The 25,506-nt window shown below is 42.4% G+C and overlaps 1 protein-coding gene across 2 annotated transcripts in view; it reads left to right on the forward strand.

Annotated features, from left to right (window-relative positions):
* Positions 1-22,684, forward strand: part of CALB1 (calbindin 1) — an 89,192-nt gene extending 66,508 nt beyond the window's left edge. Inside the window, exons 7-11 of one of the 2 annotated variants that reach the window (XM_033933921.1) lie at positions 2,547-2,602; positions 10,175-10,214; positions 10,308-10,361; positions 16,161-16,232; positions 22,271-22,684. In XM_033933921.1, the coding sequence (XP_033789812.1) occupies positions 2,547-2,602; positions 10,175-10,214; positions 10,308-10,361; positions 16,161-16,232; positions 22,271-22,384 (336 nt within the window). In that variant the 3' untranslated portion in view covers positions 22,385-22,684. The remainder of the gene's footprint in view (positions 1-2,546; positions 2,603-10,174; positions 10,215-10,307; positions 10,362-16,160; positions 16,233-22,270) is intronic. The other variant, XM_033933922.1, reaches the window with a different exon arrangement.
* The last annotated feature ends 2,822 nt before the right edge of the window (positions 22,685-25,506 follow it).

Here is a 25,506-nt window from a genome sequence, read left to right on the forward strand (position 1 = left end):
TGTGCACCTTAGAGTGAAAGCTGAGCCCTGTTTTACCTCAGGGCTTGCTTAAATCTTGATTGATTGGTCTTTATTAACTGCTTTTATGAAGAGATTCACCCAAGGCAGTGTACAGCTAGGTATGCTCTTGACAGACCATACCATAATCATAGAACTATCAGGCATCCCCCAAACATTTGATTTTATTGAGATACACAGGATACAGATGAGGTACTCATCATAGTAACATAGTAAGTGACGGCAGTGAATTGCCCATCCAGTCTGCCCATAAGTTATACCCATTAAAAAATACATGATTAGATTAACTTGTCTCTTCTTTGATATTTCTGTGCCATAGACTGAAGTCCTAGGTTCCAACTGCTGGAGTTGCCGTCCAAGCTCACTCCAGCCTACCAGCCATCCCATTGTTTGCAGGATATCTACTGTAAAGTCTGGCCAGTAATGTTCTCATGTTCCAATTAGTGGAGTTCTCATTGATGCCTACTCCAACCCATCCTACACCAAATTACCATATATGGGACACATGACTGTTATCAGTAGGCCAAAAATAGAAAAATCACTAGAAAGATTTCACAAATTAAACAGTTCAAAAATAATCCCAGGACATACAACCTGTGGCATTTAGGGCAGGATTCTGAAATTGTCACCTATCTTGGTAGGCGCCTAGCAAAGTAGCACCTACCGCATGTCAATCAAAGTTAGGTACCATTTGTAGAATAACAACTAGCAGCACCTAAATCAACTTAAGTATCAGTAGGTGTCATAACATTAGGTGCTGGGATATTAAGCCAGGGTTTTCTGGCCTAATATACCGGTGCCTAACTCAATCTATGCCCAAACTCTGCCCCTAACCGTGCCTAGTTTTCATGTATGCACCTCGGTGTAGATGCCTACTGCATGGCATTTACCAAGTTAGGTGCCTACCAGCGGATTTATTTTTTTTAATTCAATTTTTAATGGCACTTATCAGCACCAATTAATCAATTTTTTTAAATTTTTTTTTTTAAATTAGGCACCTATCGGTAGGCGATTTATAGAATCAGGGCCTTAGAGTTTGCATAGAATGTCTCATGCAAAATTATTAAAAAGATACAAACATTGTGTGAAGCTCACAGGCTAGTCAAACCATTAAAAACTGGGGAAGTAAACTGGAAGAAACTTTTGAGTTCTCCTTTTGAGTCAAAAATTTATGTAGGGGAAACATTCAGCCAAACTAAGCAACATAACCAACAAAGAAATACTGGGTCGCTCTAGTTTCAATTAGTGTAAGAAAAAATATACTGGACAGCTAAACTTAAACTGGGTAAACTAAGAGCTGGCTCCATTTCTTACAATGCTAAGAAAGCACTTCAATTTCCAGTATTCCATCTTTAATGAGTTTTTACCAATTCCTCAATCCAAATTTCTTTCATGTTAAATCATCGAAACCTAGAAACATCTCTTTAAAGTTTACTAGTTTAATCTTCTTCAGTCATTGGTTCGCTTCACTGTAAACCAATAATTTCCAGTATTTCTTCCTTTAAGATATATAGTACCTATGCAAAATCTCAGTCATGTCTATTCACTCCAAGGAATCCATAACACCTTTCCAGCTGCATCCTCTTCTCATTTAACCACTTTCTTAACACCAATTTGTTCTTTCATTTGTATGACACTGTTTTTGATTAAAAATCAATAAAGAATTTTAAAAAAAAGAAAAAAGAAAAAAGAAAGCACTGATGTCAGAGGGACTGCTTTGGAGAAGCCAGCTTTTGGCTTGCCTGATTAAGAAGGTTTTGTCTCAGTTGGCTGTTATCTTAGTATTTCCTGTCTATGTGGTTATTTTTATTACTTTACCCTTTACAGTTTTACAGTTAATGCAAACACGTTTCACATCCCTTTAGTTTTCGTGACCATAGTGCACGGGTCAGCAACATTTCTGAGCCAAGTCTCTTGCCAAATGCCAGTCACTAGGAAAATAGAAGGGAGAAGACAGCCAGATGAACCTGACTTCAAATTCAGTCTATTTTTCAATTCCAGTTCTTCACAGCACCAAAAGTAATTTCAGAATTCATGAGCCAGTTGTCTTAATCTCATATATAAACTTGACACATCTCATGGTGCTGGTATTCAGGAGAGAGTGGTAACCCAGCTAGGAAGGTGTTCCATGCCAACGGTTGGGGTGTCAAATGTCAGTCCTCAAGAGCCGCAATCCAGTTGAGGGTTCAGGATTTCCCCAATGAATATGCATTAGATCTATTTGCATGCACTGCTTTCATTGTATGCTAATAGATGTCATGCATATTCAAAAGGGAAATCCTGAAAACCCAACTGGATTGTGGCCCTCAAGGACCAACATTTGATACCCCTGTTCTAAAGGATTCTTCATAGGTTGTGGTAACATCTATAGCACAAACATAAGCTGTGTTTAACTGAAACCACATGAATCCTTTTGCTTGGATCAACTGGTTTTCTCAAACACCATACTGTTGACTGTATTTTCTTTTGTCTGTTGTGCTCATTACTAGGCCTGTGCAATGTTTACAATGAGCTTTTTTATATTTTAGCTTAGAATGTTTGATTCAAACAACGATGGGAAACTGGGATTGACTGAAATGGCCAGGTATGTTACAGTTTGATATTATAAGCCAGGTTTAAAAGATGTCATAAGGGTAGGATCACTTTGGTAATCCCTAGGCAAACAAGTCGATTCCACCACCATTGTAATATAAATGCATTTTAAAATTCCCACAAATGGGGCTGCTTTCTTTCTCACTGCAGAGGAAAAAGATCAGATAATGACACAATAGGAAGTGCTACTCACCATCTCCTCCTGCCACCTGGGGAGTACGGTAAGGAGGGGCAGGGAGAATACACTGATCTCTATCGGTAGTGGTGGCTCTGGCCTCCCCCCACTCAGACATTCTTTCTGCCTGCAGCTTTCTTGGCAGCTGACTTGGCAGACATTGATAGGGCCCTTCCTAAGCATTGGGCCCTAGAGTTTCCTTATGCATTAATCCTGCCCTGGTTATAATGCTCTTGTACCACTACATGGTGTGGTCGCACCTTGGATACTGTGTGAAGTTCTGGTCTCTGCATCTTAAAATAAGATAGAGTGGAATTAGAAAAGGTACAGAGAAAGGCAACATAAATCATAAAAATGACTTTCCTTTCAGCCTGAAGAAGAGACGGCTCAGGGGAGAAATGATAGAGGTCTATAAAAAATTGGGTAGAGTGAAACGGGTAGATATGAATCGCTCATTTGTTCTGTTCAAAAATACCAGGACTAGGGGGCATGTTATGAGCTACTAAGTAATAGATTTAAAACAAGCCAGAAAAAAAAATTTCCTCATGCAATGTGTAATTAAACTTTGAAATTTGTTGCCAGAGAATGTGGTACTTGTGAGCTGGGTTGGCCACTGTTGGAAACAAGATTCTGGACTTGATGGACCTTCAATTTGTCTTATATTCTTCTGGTTGCCATTATAAGATAACTAATTCTAATTCTAGTGATTGTCCAGCCTTCTTCTGTGTAAACCACCTAGAAATTGTCTGATTATAGCGGTATAGAAGAATAAAGTTATGTTATGTTATCTTTCATTCGTTATCATCCTCAGAGCAAGAAGATTATTTCACAACAACTTTTTAAAGCCATTTTTAGATCAGTCTAAGCTTTTACTCCCCCTCCCCCCACCTTTTTACAAAGCTGCGGTAGCAGTAGCCATGCAGCAAATGCTCTGATGCCCATTAAATCCCTATGGGCGTCAAAGTGATTACTGCAATAGCAGCCGCTACCATGGCTTTGTAAAAGGAGTCCTTAGAAACATGTAAAGGGCATTTCTATGACTACGCACTCACATTTATGCAGCCCTCTGTATACATATATGCAAGGAAAAGTAACACATGCATATATAAGACCCCTAAGCGTTCTTCTATAAGATTGTTCATAAGCATCCTAAGTGCTGGTCTATAAGATTTTGCATAATTGCTATAATTCACATCGGCAAGGTGGAATGCAAGGGGGTGGAGCATTGGTGAAACATGATCAGGCCTCCCCATTACAAACTTAACTCACAGAATACTGGGTACCTGCAGTTAGACCAAGTCTATGGCTGTAACTGCGAGCACCTGAATCTAAGAGGTACCATATTCTAGTATTCTATAACAGAATCTTGATGTCCAGATGTAGAATAGGCTCTCACCGTCAAACACCATGGTATTTTCAGCAAATGGTGGCGCTCTGTAAGCCTAATAGATCTTTATATTCTGATAATCAAAGGCTATTAAATCCAATAGTGCAGGGAAATTATGCAGATACTAGAGCAAAAATATTCTGTATTGTTGGTATTAAGATGTGGAATGTTCTGTGGGCCAATTGGGCCTATGTGTAAACCAGTTTCAGTTTAAAAAACAATTAAAAACTCAATTGTTTGTTACTGCATTTCTGTGAATTGTTAGCCGGCATATGAAGAGAAGAAACTGTTTAACTGACTGTTACATAGAAACATAGAAACATAGATCAGACGGCAGATAAGGGCCACGGCCCATCTAGTCTGTCCACCCCAATAACCCTCCCCTATCTTTCTCTGTGAATAGAAACCCACGTGACAATCCCATTTGGTCTTAAAATCAGGCACGCTGCTAGCCTCAATTACCTGTAGTGGAAGATTATTCCAGCGATCAGCCCCCTTTCGGTGAAGAAGTATTTCCTGGTGTCACCGTGTAGTTTCCTGCCCCTGATTTTCCATGGATGCCCCCTTGTTGCCATGGGACCTTTGAAAAAGAAGATATCCTCTTCCACCTCGATACGGCCCATGAGATAATTGAACGTCTCGATCATGTCTCCCCTCTCTCTACGTTCCTCGAGTGAGTATAGCTGCAATTTATCCAGCCGTTCCTCATACAGGAGATCCTTGAGTTCCGAGACCATCCGGGTGGCCATTCGCTGGACCGACTCAAGTCTCAGCACATCTTTGCGGTAATGCGGCCTCCAGAATTGTACGCAGTATTCTAGATGGGGTCTCACCATGGATCTATACAATGACATAATGACTTCAGGCTTACGGCTGACAAAACTCCTACGTATACAACCTATGATTTGTCTAGCCTTAGATGAAGCTTTTGCCACTTGCTTGGCAGTCTTCATGTCCTGATGATCACCCCTAAGTCTCGTTCTGCTACAGTCCTCGCTAGGATCTCACCATTAAGGGTGTAAGTCTTGCATGGATTTTGACTGCCAAGGTGCATGACTTTACATTTTTCGGTATTGAAACTTAGTTGCCAGGTCCTGGACCAGCGCTCCAGTAGGAGTAGGTCGTGCACCATACTGTCGGGCATTGAGTTTTTGTCAGGCACTGTGCTTTTGTCTGTTGTGTTCTTGCCTACTACATTGCATAGTTTTGCATCATCGGCGAATAGCGTTATTTTACCTCGAAGCCCCTCAGCCAAGTCCCTTACGAAGATGTTGAATAGGATCGAGCCCAAGACCGAGCCCTGCGGCACTCCACTGATCACCTCCGTCATTTCGGAGGGGGTGCCATTCACCACCACCCTCTGAAGCCTACCTCTAAGCCAGTCCCCAACCCATGCTGTCAATGTGTCTCCCAATCCTATAGAGCTCATCTTGCTCAACAACCTGCGGTGTGGTACGCTATTGAATGCTTTGCTGAAGTCCAAATATACGATGTCCAGGGACTCCCCAACATCCAGCTTCCGCGTCACCCAGTCAAAGAAGCTGATTAGGTTGGATTGGCAGGACCTCCCCTTGGTAAATCCATGTTGACGGGTATCTCGTAGATTCTCCTCGTTCAGGATTGTTTCCAATTGGCGTTTGATTAGAGTTTCCATTATTTTTTTTTATTATTATTTATTTATAAGTTTTTAAAAGATATAAAGCAAGCATCAACACTTGTTTAGGCAAAACGAAGAGAAACAAAATACAAGGTAATATAGTATTAATGAAACAAAACATTCGTAACTTCTTCTTAGACCCCAACTTAAAATGCAGTGTGGTGGCCCAAAGCAAATAAGGACTTATAAAATCCAACAAACAATCATTATAGCAGAATAGGCATTAACGGTTATTCTCCTCTATAGACTTAATGACCAAATCTAACCCTTGTTGATCTTCTTTAAGTCCAGAAACGACCGTAAATGGTCTGGAACAAAGAAAGTGTACTTCACTCCAAGGTATTTAATGAGGCATTTACATGGATATGCCAGTTGGTAATTTGCTCCCAAATCCTTTACTTCTTGTCTCATATTTAGGAAAAGTTTCCTCCTCTCTTGGGTTTCCTTGTTAACATCCGGGTAAATCCAAACCCGTTGACCCATGAAAGGATTCTGTGCATTCCTGAAGTACATTTTCATTGTCGCATTTAAGTCTTGTTGAAACACAAACGAGACAAGCAGAGTTGCCCTCTCCTCAATATGCACCAGTGGTGATTCCAAAATTTCTGAAATATTGCCTAAGTCCATTTGAGCCTGATTGTGAGGCTCTGTTACATTTTCTTCAACACCTTTTTTTTTAGAAGAAATTGGTAAGTAGTAAATCTTATTTAATGGCGGAAACATTTCAGGTGTGAAGTTTAAATTCTGTGTAAGAAAATTTCTAAACATTTCAACCGGTGATATATCCAGTGTTTTGGGGAAATTCAGTAATCTTAAATTTAATCTCCTATTATAGTTTTCCAGTTGTTCTATCTTTTTATGTATCATTAATTTGTCTTTTATTAAAGTTTCATTAACAGCTTTTAAAGATGTAATATCCTCATTAACTTGGAGAAATTTCTGATCCATGTCTTTTTAATATCATCTACTGTTTTAACAAGAGAGTTAACTGTGTCTACCAAGTTAGTAGTTTCTTCTGTAGACTTTCGAATTGTCCCATCCATTTTCTGGAGCAGTCTCCAGACATCCACAAGGGAGACCTCTGGGGGAGTTGAAGCAAAAACTTCAACTCCTAGTTGTTTGTTTTCCACTGTGATATCGAGTCCGGCTGCACTTCCCTCATGAAGGTAAACTCCTGCAACCTCCAGGGTATCAGGGGTTCCTTCAAGCCCAGACGTCTCCGTCGCAGGACACGGAGGAGTAGAGAGGTCAGGAGGGGAGAGAGAAACTTCCGGCTCTGGCGTGCCAACCAAGTCCCGGGAAGGCGACGCCATGGCCCTCCTCACTCCGGTTTCAGAAGGAGATCTAGCTGGGAAGTCAAGGAGCGTCTGGCGCATCGGCGTAGATGTGCCCGAAGGTAAGGGAACCGTTCGAACCGTGCCTTTGCGCTTAATATGCGGCATATTTTCAAAGAAATTCAGAGATCTCAGAACTCGACCTCAACCAGCATAACGCACCGCCGCCATCTTGGGTCACTTGTAGAGTTTCCATTAGCTTGCTCACTATTGATGTGAGACTCACCGGTCTGTAGTTTGCAGCCTCCGACCTGCATCCTTTTTTGTGGAGTGGAATGACGTTAGCTGTTTTCCAGTCCAACGGGACTCTACCTGTACTAAGAGAGATATTGAAGAGTGCGGATAGCGTTTCCGCCAAGACGTCACTTAACTCCCTGAGTACCCTGGGATGTAGGTTGTCTGGCCCCATTGCTTTGTTAACCTTGAGATTAACCAGCTCACAGTGGACAGTGCTGGGGGTAAATTCGAAATTTCAAAACAGGTCTACCGAGCTATCCCTTGTCTGCAGCTGAGGGCTGGATCCCAGCGCCTCACGGGTGAAGACTGAGCAGAAGTATTCATTTAAAAGTTTAGCTTTTTCGGAGTCCGATTCTACATAGTTCCCATCTGGTTTCCTAACGCGCACTATCCCGCCTGTATTTCTGTTTCTGTCACTAATATACCTGAAGAAGGATTTATCGCCTTTCTTGATGTTCTTCGCAAGATTCTCTTCCATTCGAAATTTGGCCTCTCTGACCGCTGTTTTGACGGCTCTTGACTTGGTCAGATAGTCTTCTCTAGAGTCTTGCTTCCCTGATTGTTTGTAAGAGATGAACGCTCTTTTCTTCTCTTTTATGAGGTCTGAGATCTCCGCAGCGAACCACTGTGGCTTACTGTTTCTACGCCATTTACTTGCTGATTTAATATAGCGGTTGGTTGATTCTTGTATGGTAGCTTTCAGAGTTGACCACATTACTTCTACATTATCTGTTTCTGCTCGGTTTTTCAACGCCTGATGGATGAAATTCCCCATGCCCTCGAAGTTGGTGTCCTTGAAGCTGGTGTCCTTGGTTAATGAGTTGGATTTGGCGAAACCCTTCTTGAGATTGAACCATACCATGTTGTGGTCACTGGAGGCCAACGTGTCACCCACCGAGACCTCTGGACACTTTCTCCATTGGTAAGTATCAGGTCCAGTATTGTTACTGTATTCTTGGGATTTATCAGCTGATATTTGAAGAGAATAAATTGTTTAATTATGCAGATTTTAAGATTTTAGTTTGTCTCTTATTTTAGTATGTTTTTATTGATGTAAACCATTTAGTTTTTTGTTAACAGTATAAAAAAGTTTTAAATAAAATAAAATGGAAGCACCCACTTATGGAATTGTCCCCATAGAAGAGAATTCTATAACAAAGTACCTAGGATATAAGCAAGCTCCTATTTCAAACCTCTGCTATAAAGAAAACTAGAAGCTGACTTTTCTTTATAGAACTCTAGCACGAGTGGCAGAAAACATGCTTACATTTTAAGGCACAATCACCTACAGAATTTTATTTATTTTATTTATTTATTCAATTTTCTATACCGTTCTCTCAAGGGAGCTCAAAACGATTTATATCAGGGATCTCAAAGTCCCTCCTTGAGGGCCGCAATCCAGTCGGGTTTTCAGGATTTCCCCAATGAATATGCATTGAAAGCAGTGCATGCACATAGATCTCATGCATATTCATTGGGGAAATCCTGAAAACCCGATTGGATTGCGGCCCTCAAGGAGGGACTTTGAGACCCCTGTTTTTTATGAATTTATTCAGGTACTCAAACATTTTTCTATAGTTCTATTTGGGTTTTTGCCAGGTACTAGTGGCCTAGATTGGCCACTGTGGAGACAGGCTACTGGGCTAGATGGACCATTGGTCTGACCCAAGTAAGGATATTCTTATGTTCTTATAACTAGTATAAATGCATATGCCTGGACATTAGCCAAAACCAGTATTAATTATAGCATTTACATGGGTATTTGTATGCTCCTCCCAAAAGAACATAAGAATAGCCTTACTAGGTCAGACCAATGGTCCATCAAGCTCATTAGCCCGTCCTTCATGGTGGCCAATCCAGGTCACTAGTACCTAGCAAAAACCCAAAGAGCAGCAACATTTCATGCTATCGATCCAGGTCAAGCAGTGGCTTCCCCCATATCTATCTCAATAACAGACTGTGGATTTTCCTCCAGGAACTTATTAAAACCAGCTACACTATCCACTCTTACCACAACTTCTGGCAATGCGTTCCAGAGCTTAACTATTCTCTGAGTGAAAAATATTTCCTCCCATTGGTTTTAAAAGTATTTCCCTGAAACTTCATTGACTGTCCCCTAGTCTTTGTAATTTTTGACGGAGTGAAAAATCGATCCACTTGCCCAAACTTTACCCATAGAAAAGCAAAGTACATGCCATCCAAACAAGGTGCATACTTTTCCGCTGGTCAGTATTCTGTATTAGGCAACTTACATGTGTAAATGACTAGAATGCCACCATTTATACATAAGAACATAAGAGTTGCCATATTGGGACAGACAAATGGTCCATCAAGCCCAGTATCCCGTTTCCAACATGTTCCTGCCATCTAAAATAAAGGAATCCTTATAGAATTGCAACCACAACATCTAACTAGCTTTGAATACTTATATATATCAGCCTGCTTACTAAGATGCTCTGCTAACCTCATTTAAATAATATTACTGATATAGTCAATGTGCTGGGCTAACATATGTATGGCTTGAAAAGGCTGTAATAATTATTCTTCAAAGAAAATTAAGCATGTTAATGCATTAATTTTTAAGAACTCAGTTTGAAAACACTAGAAATGTGCTTAGTATGCTTACAGCCTCATTTCTCCACCCTTGCATGAAACGGACATCCTTTATAATGAAATAATATGTGCTCTCTGTGTTACTTTGTCTAAGAGTCATATTGCTATATATTTGGCTTATTGACCTTGTCATAAATGTATTTTATATTTATCCTCCATAGGTTACTCCCTGTACAAGAAAATTTTCTTCTTAAATTTCAGGTATATCATTTAGCCTATCAAATATGCCTGGAAAGGTACATTTTTATACCATTATTTCATTTTGTTCTAAAAGTGCTTTCTTCTGGTCTTTAGGGAGTAAAAATGAGTGGGAAAGAATTCAATAAAGTTTTTGAGCTGTATGATCAGGTACGTTTACAGATGAACTGTAATTGTTCATATTGCAGAAGCTTTTATCCTATCTTGGAATCATGAGTGTTTTAGGAACCTACTCTAACCACTTGTAAATGTAGAAGCATTATTATAAAGCTTCATTCATAGATTACCGAACAAGGGATCACAAATTAGAATTAGAAATATGAACACCAAAATTGAACTGGGAATCCCAAGAAGTTAAACTAGGCAATGCTGGAGAAATAAAAGCACACATACTACTAGTATTATTATTTATTTATTATTTTTGTAGCGCTACCAGATGTACGCAGCGCTGCACAGAAGCACAAAGGAGACAGTCCCTGCTCGAAAGAGACAAACAGGATGCCATGGAAGGCAAATAGGCCCCGATTCTATAAAGTCTGCCTAAAGTTAGGCACTTATATCAGCACCTAACTTAATTGAGTAATAGCCTTAATCAGTGCTGAGTCGGCACTCAGCATCTCACAATCGGCTTTAATTGGACTTAATTGAAAGGCGCCTAACTCGAAACACTCGATTCTATAGAAAGGCATGTGGTGGAGGAGGAATTGGTGGGTGTAATTAAAGGCTGTACACAAACTTATTTTTTGATGGATGCATGTTCAGTGGGGATTTATTCAACAATTGGCAGAAAAATTGCCCCTTTTATTACAGCATTGGTGAATAAATCACTACAGGAGGGAGTATATCCAGATGGATGTTAACAATCCATAGTTAAATTGATTATGAAGAAACAAGGTGTAAAGTGTTGATCAGATGGTCAACTTTTGTCCAATATCTGTGGTCCCTTTTTTAAGGAAAATTTGTACAATTCGTGGAGTGTCTAAATCTTTATCAATCTGGGTTTAGAAAGACACACAGTGTGGAGTTATTATTAATGTCTGTTTGGATGTCTTGTGGCAGGGCATGGATCAACATGCAGCATACTGTATGGTCTCTATTGATGTGTCTGGTGCATTTGACACTGCAGAAATTGGAAAAGTTAGGATTAGGTAGTATAGTATTACAGCGGTTCAAATCATATTTGTTTGATCATACTTTTCAGGTGTATAACGGTTCTAAGGCTTCAATAGAGACCCCAGTAGAGAAGGGAGTATCTCAAGGATCTGCATTGTCAGCACTCTTATTTAATATTTATGTGGCATCACTTGTGGAAGTGTTTTTTCAACTGCAGGTTTCTTATTGACAATTTGCTGATGATATTTCCCCCCATCCTCCTCCCCCTCCCCCCAATAAATAAATGGGGAATGGATTTGCAGCAGTTTATGAATCAATGTATGTCAAGGATAGAAGGTAGGATGGGTGACCATGGATTATGTTTGAATGTGGGGAAAACAGAAGTGATTGTTGGAAGGAGTGGGGAGGAGTTATGGCCTAAGTGTATTATGAGTGACATTAACTATGAAATGGCAGATAGTTAAGATTGTAAAGACATGTTTTAGCCAACTTCATATGCTACATCGATTGAAATTGCTGATTTCCCATTTTGATTTTAGGTTTGTTGTGCAAGGGATGTTTTTTTGTTGAAATTGGACTACTGTAACATTCTCTAGCATGGTATTTCAAAAGTGAAAGAGAGAGTGGCAGTTAGTACAAAATACTGCAGCTAGGTTGGTCATGGGTGTTGATAGGATGGCACATATTACACCTGCTTTAAAGCAATTGCATTGGCTGCCAGTTGCATTCTGGGTTCAGCATAAGGTGATTTCTGTGGTTCAGCAAACACAACAAAGGCAGTGGTGTACCTAGCATATGTGACACCCGGGGGCCATCATTTTTTGGCACCCCCCCATCTGTACGAAAAACATGATTTTTAGTAACAAGCCACACGTCACACATGAGTACCTAGGAAAAGGCAGCATCTTACATATTGCAGTGAGCAGTACATCAATACACCCATTGTAAAACTAAACAAGCCAGACCAGTATAGACCAATCCTACACTGTCAATCCTAACAGAAAACCATGTCTTTCGAACACACAGAACACAGAAAACACCTTTGCCTAGTATGGAATATGTCATCACAAACTAACCCCTCCCCCTTTTACAAAACTGTAGTGTGGATTCAGCCACGGTGGTAACAGCTCTGGCACTCATAGAATTCTGAGCATCAGAGCTGCTACCACCACGGCTGGCGCTAAAAAACGCTCCACAGTTTTGTAAAAGGGGGGATAAAATAGAAATACATACACAAAGGTTAAATTGAACCAGCAAGAGGCTGGACTCTGCATAAAATGCAACACCACAGAAACAGTGACATATATCTCCTAAAGCAATAAATAAATAGAAAATTATTGTTCTGCCTTTGTCTTCTCTGGTTTCTGCTTTCCTCATCTTCTTGTTACTGTCTTCCTTCCATCCACTGTCTGCCATTTCTCTGCCCCTCCTTATATGGCATCTTCTCTCTTTCTATGCCCCTTCCAGAAACTATATGCCTCCCCCTTCCATCTCTCCTCTAGACCCCCCCCCCCCCACCTTTGGTCTGGCATCCATCATCCTCCCTCTGTTCCCTCATGGTCTGGCATCTTTCTCCTTTCATCTCTCTTTCCCTCCCTTCTGTGGTTTTTAGCATCTCTCTCTTCTCATTTCCTCCGCTCAGATCTAATATCTCTGTCTCCTTCCCCGTTCTCTGGCATCTCTCTCTCCTCTCTCTCTTCCCTTTCCTTCTCTGGTCTTCCTTCTTTATTTTCTGCCTCCATTTAAATTAAATTCTTTCTTACTATGCAGTCCTCAGTTTCCCTCTTTTCACTATGTCTACCCACAGCATGCCACCCCTTTCCTTCACCCCTCCACTATCTCACTAACTCTATCTTTTTCCCCCATCCAGCATATGTCCTTTTTCTTTAGCCCTCCTTCCATCCAGTATGTGTTCTCTTTCTCCACTTCCATTCAGCATTTGCTCTCCCTTCTCCCCACTTCCATCATCTGACCTCTTCTCTCTCCCCTTTCTACCCACTTCCATCATCTGCCCCCTTCTCTCAATCTCTCCATCCACCACAGACCCATCTTTCTCACCTTCCTCACCTTTCCGATTTTGGCAACAAGATCTACAAGCCCCCCCCTACCCCGGGACAACAGGCCCGGTCCGACAAACCTCCCTGCCCTGTGGTCGGCGATGTCTAAACTGCCTTCTTACAGCAACCGGAGCGTTGTAGTTGTATATGGCTGCCATAAAGGTCGTCTCTGATGCAACTTCTACTGTATTTTCACGTAGATAACGCGCACCCGTGTAAAACGCACACACAGGTATAGCGCGCAGGAAACCGAAATATATGTAAAAAAAATTTTGTGTACCGCGCATGCTGCCCGACTCTCCTCTGGCCACCCCGACTCTCCTTTCGCCCGCCCCGACTCTCCTCTCCCCCTTGAAGTCCTGTCCCCACCCTGAAAGCCTGATGCCCCCCCGACATCCGATTCCCCCCCCGCAGGACCGCTCTCCCACCCGCACCCCCACAGCCTCCCGACCCCCCCCCCCCCATAATGTAGAAGCTCCTACCGGTGTCCTGCTGCTTCCTCTTGGCGGTCCCGGCCCTTCTGTGAGCCCTGCGCCGCTTCCTCTTCCGGTGGTCCCGCCCTTTCTCTGATGTCAAGTCCTCTGCCCCGCCGACTCCCCGACTCCCCGACACGATCGGGGCAAGAGGGAGCTCAAGCCCTCTTGCCCCGCCGACTCCCCAACTCCCTGACAATATCGGGCCAGAAGGGAGACCAAGTCCTCCTGGCTCTGGCGACCCCCCTCCCCCGCTAGTTGTTCGGGCCAGGAGGGAGCCCAAGTCCTCCTGGCCCTGGCGACCCCCCCCACACCCGCTAGTTGTTCGGGCCAGGAGGGAGCCCAAACTCTCCTGGCCACGGCGACCCCTACCCCCACCCCACAGTACATTACGGGCAGGAGGGATCCCAGGCCCTCCTGCCCTCGACGCAAACTCCCCTCCCCCCAACGACCGCCTCCCCCAAGAACCTCCGACCGCCCCTCCAGCTGACCCGCGACCCCCTGGCCGACCTGCACGACACCCCCACCCCCCTTCCCCGTACCTTTGTGTAGTTGGCCGGACAGACGGGAGACAAACCCGCCTGTCCGGCAGGCAGCCAACAACGGAATGAAGCCAGATTGGCCCATCCGTCCCAAAGCTCCGCCTACTGGTGGGGCCTAAGGCGCCTGGGCCAATAAGAATAGGCCCGGGAACCTTAGGTCCCTCATGGGGGCGGGGCCTTTGGCACATGGTCGGGTTGGGCCCATGTGCCTCAGGCCCCGCCCCCAGGAGGGACCTAAGGCTCCCAGGCCTATTCTGGGGATTTTTCAAAGAGGTCAAGGCAGATGACTCTATGCACTGTCACCTCATACAAACCATACGACAACCATACAAAAATAGACAAATATACCCCCTCCCTTTTTACTAAACTACAATAGCAGTTTTTAGTGCAGGGAGCGCTGAATGCCCAGAGCTGCTCCCTGCGCTAAAAACCGCTATTGCAGTTTAGTAAAAGGGGGCCATAGTGCAAAATATAGACAGCAAATATAAATTCAGACACATTTTGATCACTAAATTGAAAATAAAATCATTTTTCCTAACTTGTCTGGTGATTTCATGAGTCTCTGGTTGCACTTTCTTCTTCTGACTGGGTTATAGGAATAGTCAGGGACCATTGCACAGGTGATGGGCCTGGAGGGCCGCCGCGGGAGCGGACGTCTGGGCGGGATGGACCTCTGGTCTGACCCAGCGGAGGCAAATTCTTCTTATGACTGTGCATCCAATCTTTCTTTCCTTCTTTCAGCCTGTATGCTTCCTCTCCTCCAGACCTCATTCCCTCCCCCAACTTTTTCTTCCTCTCTCCCTGCCCTTTCTTTCTCCCTGCCTCCCTTTCTTTTTTTTTCTGTCTTCATGCCCCCTTTCTTTTTTTCTGTTTCCCTTCTGTCTCCCTGCCTGCCCCCTTTCTTTCATTTCTCTATGCCCTCCACCAAGCCACTGCTGCCATCATTGGGGAACAGGCCCCAAAGCCGCCACCGCCGCAGCTGCCCCAAGCTCTGTCTGCTTCCCTGCGTCGGGCCAACCAGCATTCCTCTCCCCGAAGTCAATTCTGCCATCGGAGAGGAAGTTCCGCCCAGCCAGGCAGCGATTGGTTGGCCCGAACTTCCTTTCCAACAGCAGCCTTAGGGGTGTGCACAGCCGGCCAGGACCGGAAAATGGTTGATCGCCAAGGCAAAGTGAGTCTATCACCAGGCTCCGCGACCGACTCACTTTGCCTTGGTGATCGACCATTTTCTGGACCTGGCCAGCTGTGCACCCCCCTAAGGCTGCACCCGGGGCGGACCTTCCCCCCCCCCCCCCCCGCTCCTCCCTTGGTATGCCATTGCCCCTAAGTGACTTAGAAAACATACATAAAAATATACAAAATAAACTAAACAAAACATCGTTATCTCACAGCACTCAAAGGTTACCTCCCACCCCCACACTAGCCCTGTTAAAGCTATATTTTGCATTTACTGTTATGGAATTGTGGGAGCAGGACCAGTAAGTTTAAGAGAGGAAAACTATACCAAGAATGGAACTTAATTATTTCACTTTGTAGCAGATGGCATTGTCACCCAACCAATCAAAGCAGCAGTAAACTAATTTTTATCATATTAAGTTATGGTAGGCAGCAAAAAATCACTGACAGACATCTAATGCCAAATCTGAGATAATAAGATAAAGTCAGCATGTTAAAAGATCATCTTGGTGCCAGTCATTAAAATCAGAAATTTAAACTGGAATTGCTTTGATTCCAACACTTTGCTTGTCATTATTTATTATTCAGGATGGCAGCGGATACATTGATGAAAATGAATTAGAGGCACTGCTGAAAGATCTCTGTGATAAGAACAAAACGGTAATTCTTGAATTTTTTAGGTGGTAGAAAAGCAATTGGAATTAAAATGACATTTGTCCAGTTGATATTCACTTGGCTGAGGTCAGTGTTTTTTATGCACTGACTTCCGCAGACAGAATCAAATTCAGATATCCATCACCACCTACTCCTTGATATGCTGTCCTCACTTTGATTTCAAGGCTCTGTTATAACTTGGTTTTCTTCTTATTTCTTATGACTCGCAGATCTACTCCAGAAATTTCTACAGGAATTTAGGCCCAAGTCTCAGCCTGCCTGTATGACATTTATGCCTGGATGTCTTACCTTTCCTTTTAAACCCCCATTCTCTGTTTCTGTGGATAACACTCATCCTTCCTGTTTTATCAGCTCGCAACTGAGGGTCATCTTTGACTCCTCTCTCTCTCTCGTTCTCTGTACAGATCCAACAGACTGCTAAAGCCTGTCGTTTCTTCTTCTATAATATCAGCAAAACCTGACCTTTCCTTTCTGAGTACATTACCAAAATCATCCACACTCTTTATCAACTCTTGCCTAGATTACTGCAACTTGCTTTTCACAGGTTGTCCACTAAAGGTGGGAGAAGGGAGATATGTTAGAGACATTTAAGTACTTCCGTGACATAAATATGCATGAGGCAAGTCTCTCATTCAAAAGGAAGCTCTAAAATCAGAGGTTATAGGATGAGGTTAAAAGGTAATGGAGTAATCTAAGGAAATACTTTTATACAGAAAGGGTGGTAGATGTGTGGAACAGTCTCCCAGTAGAGGTGGTGGAGAGTGACATGGACTGTGTCTGAATTCAAGAAAGCATGGGATAGGCACATGGGATCTCTTAGGAGAGTAGGAGATAGTGGATGCTATGGATGGGCAGACTGGATGGGCCATTGGCCTTTATCTACCATCCTTTTTCTATGCTTAAACCATCTCTCTCCCTTTCAAGCTATTCAAAATTCTGCTGTACAACTTATATTCTGCCAATGTCGCTAAGCTCACAGTACCCCTCTCCTCAGGTCACTTCATTGGTTTCCTATCCATTTCCGCATACAGTTCAAACTCCTCTTAATGACTTACAAGTGTATTTACTCAGCAGTTCCTCAGTATCTCCCCTATACTCCTCCCTTGGAATTCCATTTATAGGGTTAGTGTCTCTTTTCTGTACCCCTCTCCTGTACTGCCAACTCCAGACTCCATCCCTTCTGTCTTGCTGTACCATAAGCCTGGAACAGACTGCCTGAATCAGTACAGCAAGCTCCATCTCTGACAGTGTTCAAATCTAGGGTAAAAGTCTACTTTTTCGAGGCTGTTTTTAACTCATAGTGGTTAGAGCTACAGCCTCAGCACCCTGAGGTTCAAACCCTTCGCTGCTCCATGTGACCCCAGGCAAGTCACTCAGTCCTCCATTGCCTCAGGTACATTAGATAGATTGTAAGCCCACCAGGAAAGACAGGGAAAATGCTTGGGTACCTGATTGTAAACCACTTGATAACCTAATAAAATAAAGAAATATCTGTTTTAACTGGGCACCTCCATTTAGGTACTTCATGGATATGCAGTGGGGAGCCTATTTTATAATAGGTTATAGAATGCTAGCCTAACTCAGTATCAGGGTGCCTGATATTTAGGAGCCCGCAGGAACATCAGTTGTACATAAGAACATAAGATTTGCCGCTGTTGGGTCAGACCAGTGGTCCATCGTGCTCAGCAGTCCACTCACGTGGCAGTCCCCAGGTCAAAGACCAGTGCCCTACTTGAGTCTAGCCTTACTTATGTATGTTCTAGTCCAGCAGGAACTTATCTAACCTTTTCTTGAATCCCTGAAGGGGTTTTCCCCTATAACAGCCTCTGGAAGAGCGTTCCAGGTTTCTACCACTCTCTGGGTGAAGAAGAACTTCCTCACGTTTGTACGGAGTCTATCCCCTTTTAACTTTAGAGAGTACCCTCTCGTTCTCTCCACCTTGGAGAGGGTGAACAATCTCTCTTTCTCTAATAAGTCAATTCCCTATAATATCTTGAATGTTTTGGTCATGTCCCCTCTCGGTCTTCTCTTTTCAAGGGATAAGAGGCCCAGTTTCTCTAGCCTCTCATTGTACGGCAACTCCTCCAGCCCCTGAACCATTTTTGTCGCTCTTCTCTGGACCCTTTCGAGTAGGGCCAGCTTAATTGCAGCTAGCTAAATGCAGCTATGCGGTTCATAACTTGCAGTCATTTGTAAGCTATGCTGATAAGTGGGAGCTCCGCCTATGGTCCATCCATTTGAATGCCCCCTTGCAGCTACACAATATGGCCCAAATTCTGTACAGGGCGCCGTAAGTTGTGCACACAAATGAGTGTGCCTAGGCAATTTGTGCATGCAAACTTGATTATTTAACAAACCAATTAGTGTCAATAATTGGCAATTAACACCTAGTTTTTGACTCTAATTGGCACTAATTAGAAATTACAAGTGCAACTTCCTATGCACATTCTAGAAAGTGATGCACATCATTGAAGAACATAAGAATAGCCTTACTGGGTCAGACTAATGGTCCATCTATCCCAGTATCCAATCTTCATGCAGGCCAATCCAATTCACAAGTACCTGACAAAAACCCAAATAGTAGCAGCATTCCATGCCACCGATTCAGGGCAAGCAGTAGCTTCCCCCATGTCTGTCTCAACAGCAGACTATGGACTTTTCCTCCAGGAATTTGTCCTTTTTTAAAACCAGCTACATTAACTGCTCTTATCATATCCTCTGGCAACGTGTTCCAGAGCTTAACTATTCTCTGAGTGAAAAAATATTTCCTCCTGTTGTTTTTAAAAGTATTACTCTGTAACTTTGTAACTTCTAGTGCACTGTTTCTCAACTCAGTCCTGGGGTACGCCCTTACCAATCAGGTTTTTCAGGATATCCACAATGACTATGCATATTCATTGTGGATATCCTGAAAACCTGACTGGCAAGGGCATACCCCAGGACCGAGTTGAGAAACACTGTTGTGCATGAATTTCAAAAGGCGGCATGGCCAGGGAGGAGCATGGGAAGATCATGGCTATTCCTAAAAGTTAGGCGCATTGTTGTAGAATATGCCTGGTAGTTAGACTTGGTTTTCCTTGGCCTAAATGGGTCTGCCTAAATATTATAACATGAACAGTCTCTAAGCATGAATCTATAAACTATGCATATCTTTTATAGAATCACACTAAATGCCATCCTTATCCGTGCCAATTTTTAGGCACCATATATAGAATATGGCCCTATGTAAGTTAGGCACAGCATTACAGAATGGTGCTTTAGCACCCTGCTGGCACTTTGCAAGTAAGTGTACCCTTGCCTGTATAAGTGCTAGTATTCTAGGGGGATCAAGTGGAGATGGAGGTAAAATCAGCAGAAAGAACAGTAAACCTGATGAACAGTTGGTCTGACCCAGTAAGGCTATTCTTATGTTCTTAAGTGCTTGGAGATAGAAACATGATGGCAGATAAAGGCCAAATGGACCATCCAGTCTGCCCATCCGCAGTAACCATTATCTCTTCCTCTCTCTGATATCCCAAGTGCCTATCCCAGGCTTCCTTGAAATCAGTCACAGTCTCTGTCTCCACCACCTCTACCGGGAGACTGTTCCACGCATCTACCACCCTTTCTGTGAAATAGTATTTCCTTAGATTAATTGCCTAGGACTGCTAGTTCTAGAAGAAAGTGTGTATTTTCTCATCCCCCTCTAGTTATTGCCCCTGATGCAGCCTGGTAGACATAATATTGTATTGTATCTTGCATTGTATTCCTTGGTACAATTAAAGCCTTTTATTCTTCCTATCATCATCTGCTATTCATTCTGCCAAGTGTTAGTATTCTGTACATCTACATGCACAAGGACGTGTATAAATGTGGTCACCTAGTTTACAGAATTGTCTTCCACGGGGTAGATCCACAAACCTGACTCTCCGTGCCCGATCCGTGCAGGCCCGACCAAGTCACAAAACAAAAAAATTAAAATAAGGGCGATCGGAGGAACGCTCCCCCCCCTGCCCCCTGACTGCACAGATCACTAGTGTGTGATCCTGACGTATGCGCAGACCATCTGCTTTCCCTGTAGATGGTCTGTGTATGTGTTTGGTGTCAGTTTTTTTACTGGCATCAACTCTCCCGCTCTCCCAGGGAAGGGCAATCCCCGCCGGCGACAGCCTCTTCCCCTTATGTTACCTTACACCCACCAGCACCACCATCTTTAGTGTGTGGATTAGTGAAAAGTTGCTTTCATTTTGGAGTTAGTGTAACCATTTTCATGCCCTCATTTTGTTGGAGCAACAGCCAGCAGTCCTTGAAAAAGAAAAACTCCTTTTATATAATTGGGAAACTTGTATAAGTACATACTGTAGTTTGGTTCTCAGTACTTTAAAAGCAGGCAATTATTGACTCTCCTGCTCTCTGCCACCCTTTCCCGCAGTGCAGCCTCGCTTTAAAACCACGGGCTCAAACTGTGGGGACGGGCGGCAGAGAGCAGGAGAGTTGGGGTGGCAAGAGTAGGGCTCGGCTGGAAGGGGCAGAGAGCAGAGCGGCAGAGATGGTCTGCAGGCCGGGATTTCAGGCCAAGGACAGTCATAAAGGTCATTTGCGAATGGTCCCCAGCAGTTGCTTCTTGTATTGATCGGCCAGCGCAATCGGTTCCCAAGATTTTTTTAATGAATCACGTCCCTGCCTACTTTGCATGCCGTTTCCCTTATTTGCATACATGGATCGGCACAGAGGTAAGTGAATCGGGCTGGAGTAAAATCGGATCGCTTAGTGAATCTAGCCCTTTGTGTTAATGCAGCAGATAATGCAGAGCAGTTAATACAATCTGAGTAGGTAAAGCTAATGCATGCCATTATCTGGAATAATTCAATTAGCACATCATAGTGATGACATTTCCTGTATATTAACTCCTGGGAAGACCTCCAACATTTGGCATGTAAATTTTATAACAAGGCGCCTAGAGGCAGAAGAGTGCCTTTTTTGGCCAATTTTACAAAGACACATAGGCATCTGTTCATCTTTCCAAAATACTAGCAAAAAAGTCTGCAGAAATCATGCTTAGAGCAAAGGAATGGACATTTACTCCTGCTTGGAAGCAAGCATTAATGTTAATATGTGAAGTACTTGCATGCGTCAAGATTATGACGCTTCACCAGACTCATCCCTTGAGCATACCTACTGGCTACTAGGTACTGTCCTTCACCACATGTACATTTAAGTGTGACCAAATTTTATAATGAATCCATTTACATGCATAAGTCTGAATTTTACATGTGAACTGGTTGAACTGGCATAATTCAAGAGTTTTGCACTCAATGCAAAATAACTGCAAAATCATGACTAGGACCCTAGGAAACAGAGAAAAATGAAGGCAGATAAAGACAATATGGCCTATCTAGTCCACCCACCCATGCCATCTACTGTTTCTTCCTCTCCCGTACAGATCCAATATACTGGTCCCAAGCTTTCTTGAATTCAGATACATTTTTTGTCTCCACCACCTCCACTGGCTGTTCCATTCATTCACCATCATTTCCTTGAAAAATTACATATTCTCTGAGGTTACTTCTGAGTCTATCCCACTTCACCTAAGCCCCCTCATTCCAGAGTTTCCTTTCAATTGAAAGCAACTTGCCTTATTTGCCTGCCTCTATACCAAAATAGGTATTTAAACATCTCAATCAAATGTCTCTAGGAAATCAGTTTCCTTCTGATCAGATTAATATTTTAGTACTTTTTATTTTAACCCTTTATTTGGCATTGTTGCTTACAAGCAACATTCGTCTTCTATGATTCTTATAGGAGATCTGCATCTCCAAATACCTGTTACTTGGCACTGTTGCTCTTGTTCGGCATCAAGTTACGTAAAGCAGCCATTTTCGCCATCTGTCAATTAAAGGGTTAAAAAAATGTGTGTGGTGTACTGATTCCAAAAAGGATTGCTTTTATGCTGCGCCTGAGGAAAAGAGTATGTTACTAAATATAACCCACAAGCATATGAATAATTATACTGGGTTATGATTCATTCTGTTTTCTCTAAATAGGAATTGGACATTAACAATGTTGCTACCTATAAAAAAAGCATCATGGCCTTGTCTGACGGAGGGAAGCTTTACAGAACAGAGCTTGCACTTGTCCTATGTGCCGATGAAAATTAAAGACCTGCTTTCACCTCTCCTACTGATGAAAACCTATCTACAAAATAACTGTGCACTATGAGGGAATAGGGTGTACTTTCTTAATATATCTGTAAATTTAATTGCATATAGATAATTAGCCAGGTGTGTGGCAGATTCTTTTCAGTTGGTTTCTACGCTCTTTGTAATGTACAGTTTTTTGTAATTATAACATTGATATAAAGAATGTCTGTTTGGCCAGTCTATTCAATAAAATGAGCTAAAATTGATATTCCTTTCTCAAACATAGCTGAAGAACGATTAAAAAAAAAAAAAAAAAAACCAAACCCAAAAAACCAACTGCATTATGGTTCTTTGTTGTAAGTTCATATATTTGAAATGTTTGCTCGGAGGTATCTGATAACATACTACGATGTGAAGACATCCAGCCCCATTTTAGATAAAACATAGAAATTGGAATTGAGGGGACCGATGTTCAGACTGCAAGAGGCAGCACAGCTATCTCCTGCGGTTGGCAGCGAACCCAGATATTCAATGCTGGAGCAATATCTTGCTACTGGCATTGAGTTTCTAAGTTCAGCTCAGCCCCCAAACACTTAGCCGTCCAAGCCAATATTGCCTTACATGCCAAAGATAGACCTGCTTTTTAGGCAAGTCTATCTAGCCGCTGACCTGATGAATATTGGTGATGACTGGCTACATCACGCAACATAGCCGGTCACTGACCAATCCACTGATTGAGATATTTAGCAAAAGATTGCTGGTTATCTCCCACTGAATATTGGTGGTTAGCCAACCAGGAGCCATCCCCAGCTAGGTAAATACTGGTGAATATTGGGCAGAAGATGTCCAATTGTACAATTCTGGTAGCATTTTGGAAAAGGATCTACCAGGGGGTCAAATTATGGTCTAAAGAAATATGATCATGTGACTCCTTTCTACCGTGAGTTGCATTGGCTTCCAGTGGAGGCGCATGTTTTGTTTAAGCTGGGTTGCCTTTGTTACAAAGTTGCATATGGTATTGCTCCAAACTATATGACCGATGCATTTCTCATAGCATTCCATAAACATAGGAGAGAATCACATGCACTGTTTAATTTTCTGTCTGCTCAAGGTTGTAAGAGCAAGAAATCCTTGGACCATACACTAGTATTTCAGGCTGCTTTCTATGACAGGGAATTTAGGCCATTGTTGTGTAGTTCTTACTCTTACAAGTACTTTAGAACTCAATTGAAAAATCAACTTTTTTCAAAATATTTAGCGAACTAAGTTAAATCATCCTTATGTTATGTTATTTTTAATCTTTTGTTTACCGCATTGAACTTATGGTTATGCGGTTTATAAGTACGATGTTATGTTTATATTTTCTGTAATACATACAGGAGAACAGGAGTCTGTACTGGCTATGTATATTAGGAGCAACCATTATACACATGTCAACATCTAAATCATCAATGGAGGCAACTTGGCAACATGAACGACTAAGGGGGCAATTCATCAGCAGGTACTAAATGATTTAGCTTGTGCTACACGTGCACTAAATGATAAGACATCCATTTGAATATAATGGGCATCTTAGTGTTTAGCACATGCTAATCAGTGCTTGCTAATGCGGTTACTGCATGTTACTGCATGCTAAATCGCTTAGCGCCCATTGATGAATTCCCCGCTAACTTACATGTGTAAGTAGGTATTTCAGAAACTAGGGGGCAAATTCTATAAAGAATGCCTAAAGTTAGGCGTCCACAATGTGGATGTCCAAAAACTTAGGTGTCCAAATAGATTGAATAATAAGCACAACGACTTTAACAAGCAATAATTGAAAGTTAGACGTCCAAAGCCTCTGCGCAATTCACAGAATAGGCATCTACAATTTCATAGATACCCATTGGAAAAAGCGGCTTCTAATAGGATAGGTGTGGGTGTGATTTTAAAGTGGGCGTCCATTTTCAGAATCATATAGCATTCAGCATTCTAAGATGTCTACATTTTCACCTAAAATGTAGGCGTTGCAAAACCAGGTCTACATTTGGAAAAAGCACTGTGGAATATTGTCTAAAACAAGTAATTTTACAAAACGTATTCATACCCAGGAGCAATTCTAAACTGATTTATAAACTGATCTCTCTGATCTTAGACATTCATTCCTCTTCTGAAATGGGAAATACAGGTGTATTTTATGATCCTGCCCAAATCATGTCCCCTTGCCATATGAACATAGACAGATTCACATGTGTAAATGACAACTATCTAAAAGCGGGTTTTTCAAAGGTGTATATTTAAATGCCAGTATTTACATGTGTAAATCACACATTGGATTTCTAAATTAAGGATCGTCACTTTTAGTGTTCATCTGGTCATTGGAGCATGAGTTTTGGAGGATAATAACAGGATGATACTATAAACAGTGCCTGTATTGGCCAGCACCTAGAAAAATGGTGCTGGTCACATGTCAGTCGTACTTAGATGCCATTTACAGAATCGTGGCTAATGGTGCCTATGTAAAAACTTAGGCACCTGAAATGTTGGCCACGGTTTTAAAGGCCTACGTTTCAGGCACCTATATTTTTGGAGAATTATGCTTAGCAAATCCTAAATCATGCTCCGCCCATAGAAACGCCCACTTAGGCATTAAGTACCACTAAGCACCATGCGATAGGTGCTTATCTTTTATAGAATTGGATAGGTGCCTAGCGCCCAATTAAATCTTTCTTTTTTTCACAATTATTGAGGTTGTTAAGGATATTTTGCCAATTTACCCCCTTTTACAAAACTGTGATAGCATTTTTTAGCACAGGCTGGCACGCTGAATGCTCTGCGCTGCTCCCGACACTTATAGAGTTCCTATGAGCATTGGGAGCAGCGCAGAGCATTCAGCACACTGACCTGTGCTAAAAAAATGCTATCACAGTTTTGTAAAAGGGGGGGGAAGAGGGATACGTTAGGCACCTAAGAGGTGCATAACTTTAGGCACCATTTATAGAATCTGGCCCCAAGTGAATAATTCTATAAATATGACCCAGACATTTACATGCTGCATACACAAGTAATGGGTCATATAACCTGACGCATGATTCAATTGTCCATGTGACCAGTGATCAATTATCCTTGACCTGCCCACAATATATTGAATATAATTAAAG

The sequence above is a fragment of the Geotrypetes seraphini genome, chromosome 2 (assembly GCF_902459505.1).
Source record: "Geotrypetes seraphini chromosome 2, aGeoSer1.1, whole genome shotgun sequence".
Classification (NCBI taxonomy): domain Eukaryota; kingdom Metazoa; phylum Chordata; class Amphibia; order Gymnophiona; family Dermophiidae; genus Geotrypetes; species Geotrypetes seraphini.